Source organism: Neophocaena asiaeorientalis, unplaced genomic scaffold (assembly GCF_003031525.2).
Source record: "Neophocaena asiaeorientalis asiaeorientalis breed wild unplaced genomic scaffold, Neophocaena_asiaeorientalis_V1.1 scaffold282, whole genome shotgun sequence".
NCBI classification, from domain to species: domain Eukaryota; kingdom Metazoa; phylum Chordata; class Mammalia; order Artiodactyla; family Phocoenidae; genus Neophocaena; species Neophocaena asiaeorientalis.
In genome coordinates, this window is record NW_020172595.1 from 634,469 (window position 1) to 636,012 (window position 1,544).

The 1,544-nt window shown below is 65.5% G+C and overlaps 1 protein-coding gene across 3 annotated transcripts in view; it reads left to right on the top strand.

The window, feature by feature from the left end:
• Positions 1-1,173: 1,173 nt before the first annotated feature.
• POU5F1 (POU class 5 homeobox 1) overlaps positions 1,174-1,544 on the top strand; it is a 4,741-nt gene continuing 4,370 nt past the window's right edge. For 2 of the 3 annotated variants that reach the window (XM_024738688.1, XM_024738689.1), the window contains exon 1: positions 1,174-1,544. This exon is cut by the window's right edge. In XM_024738688.1, the coding sequence (XP_024594456.1) occupies positions 1,174-1,544 (371 nt within the window). The other variant, XM_024738690.1, reaches the window with a different exon arrangement.

Sequence of the window (1,544 nt, forward strand, 5' to 3'; positions counted from 1 at the left end):
GGGGCAGGAGGCTGTCCCCAGGGGAGCCATCCAGGCCCATTCAAGGGTTGAGCACTTGTTTAGGGTTAGAGTTGCCCCCTCTGGGGACCAGGATTGTCCAGCCAAGGCCATTGTCCGGCCCCCTTCCCCCCCGTCCCTCCCAAGCCTCTTTGAACCTGAAGTCAGATATTTTTTTCTTCCCCCCTCCCTCCTGGGCTTTCCCCACCCAGGGCCTAGGGCCGGAGGCCTGGGCTGGGAGGTGGGGGAGGGAGAACAGTCAACTACGGACTAGATAATGTGGGTCTCTGAAGAGGGGGGCATGGAACTTGCTGTGCGTGACCCACAGTGGGGCACCCATGAGGGGGCGTCCGATTCTTCTGTCTGGACAAAGGTTGGGAGACTCAGGACCAGTCAGTCCAGAGCCTGGCCCCTAGAAGAGAAAGGGGTTCCATCCCTGACTCCGGTAGGTGAGGGGGCTCTGAGGCCGGGAAAGTCGGGGATGGAATGGAAGCCTGTCTGGCAGTCTGCCCCTGGTGATGCGGTGGAACTTAGAAGGCTAGGCAGATAGATGGCTGCTGGGCATCGCAGCTTTGGGGTAACTGAATCTGGCCAGTAGTCTAAATGGGAACACCTAGGCTCCTGGATTGGGGGTGCAGGAGGACAACGGGGAGGGAGGCTGTTAAGGAATTGAGGGGTAGCCCCATCAGGACTTGACACATAAACAATTAATGTTTGAGGAGCCGAGAGGGTGGCTGGGCTCGGGTGAGGGGACGGTGCCAGGGTGTTTGGAGAGGGGTCCAGCAGCCGGGCTCCTGAAGAACGGGCAGGAGGTGTGGAAGCGATCCCAGGCAGCTCTGATGTGTGCGGAGCGTCGGGAGGGCCGGGCGGCCTGCTGGGAGTTGGGAGTGAAGGCCCGCATGGGGGACCTGCACCAAGAGCCTCGGGATCTGGGGCCTGGAGAGGCGCCCGGCTGGAGCTGCCTGGATTTCGGCTTCCAGACACCACCGCCACCAGCCGGCAAACACCCTCCGCCTCAGTTTCTCCCACCCCCACCGTCCCCTCCCCCACCCATCCAGGGGGCGGGGCCAGAGGTCAAGGCTAGTGGGTGGGATTGGGGAGGGAGAGAGGTGTCGAGCAGTCCCTTGGAGAGCCCTCGTTTTCCTAGGCCCCCGGCTTGGGGCGCCTTCCTTCCCCATGGCGGGACACCTGGCTTCCGACTTCGCCTTCTCCCCCCCGCCGGGCGGTGGAGGCGATGGGCCGGGAGGGCCAGAGCCGGGCTGGGTTGATCCTCGGACCTGGATGAGCTTCCAGGGGCCTCCCGGTGGGTCAGGGATCGGGCCGGGGGTTGGGCCCGGCGCCGAGGTGTGGGGTCTTCCCGCGTGCCCTCCGCCCTACGACTTGTGCGGAGGGATGGCCTACTGTGCACCTCAGGTTGGAGTGGGGCTGGTGCCCCAAGGCGGCCTGGAGACCCCTCAGCCCGAGGGCGAGGCGGGAGCCGGGGTGGAGAGCAGCTCCGGGGGGGCCTCCCCGGAGCCCTGCGCCGCCCCCGCGGGCGCCGTGAAGCT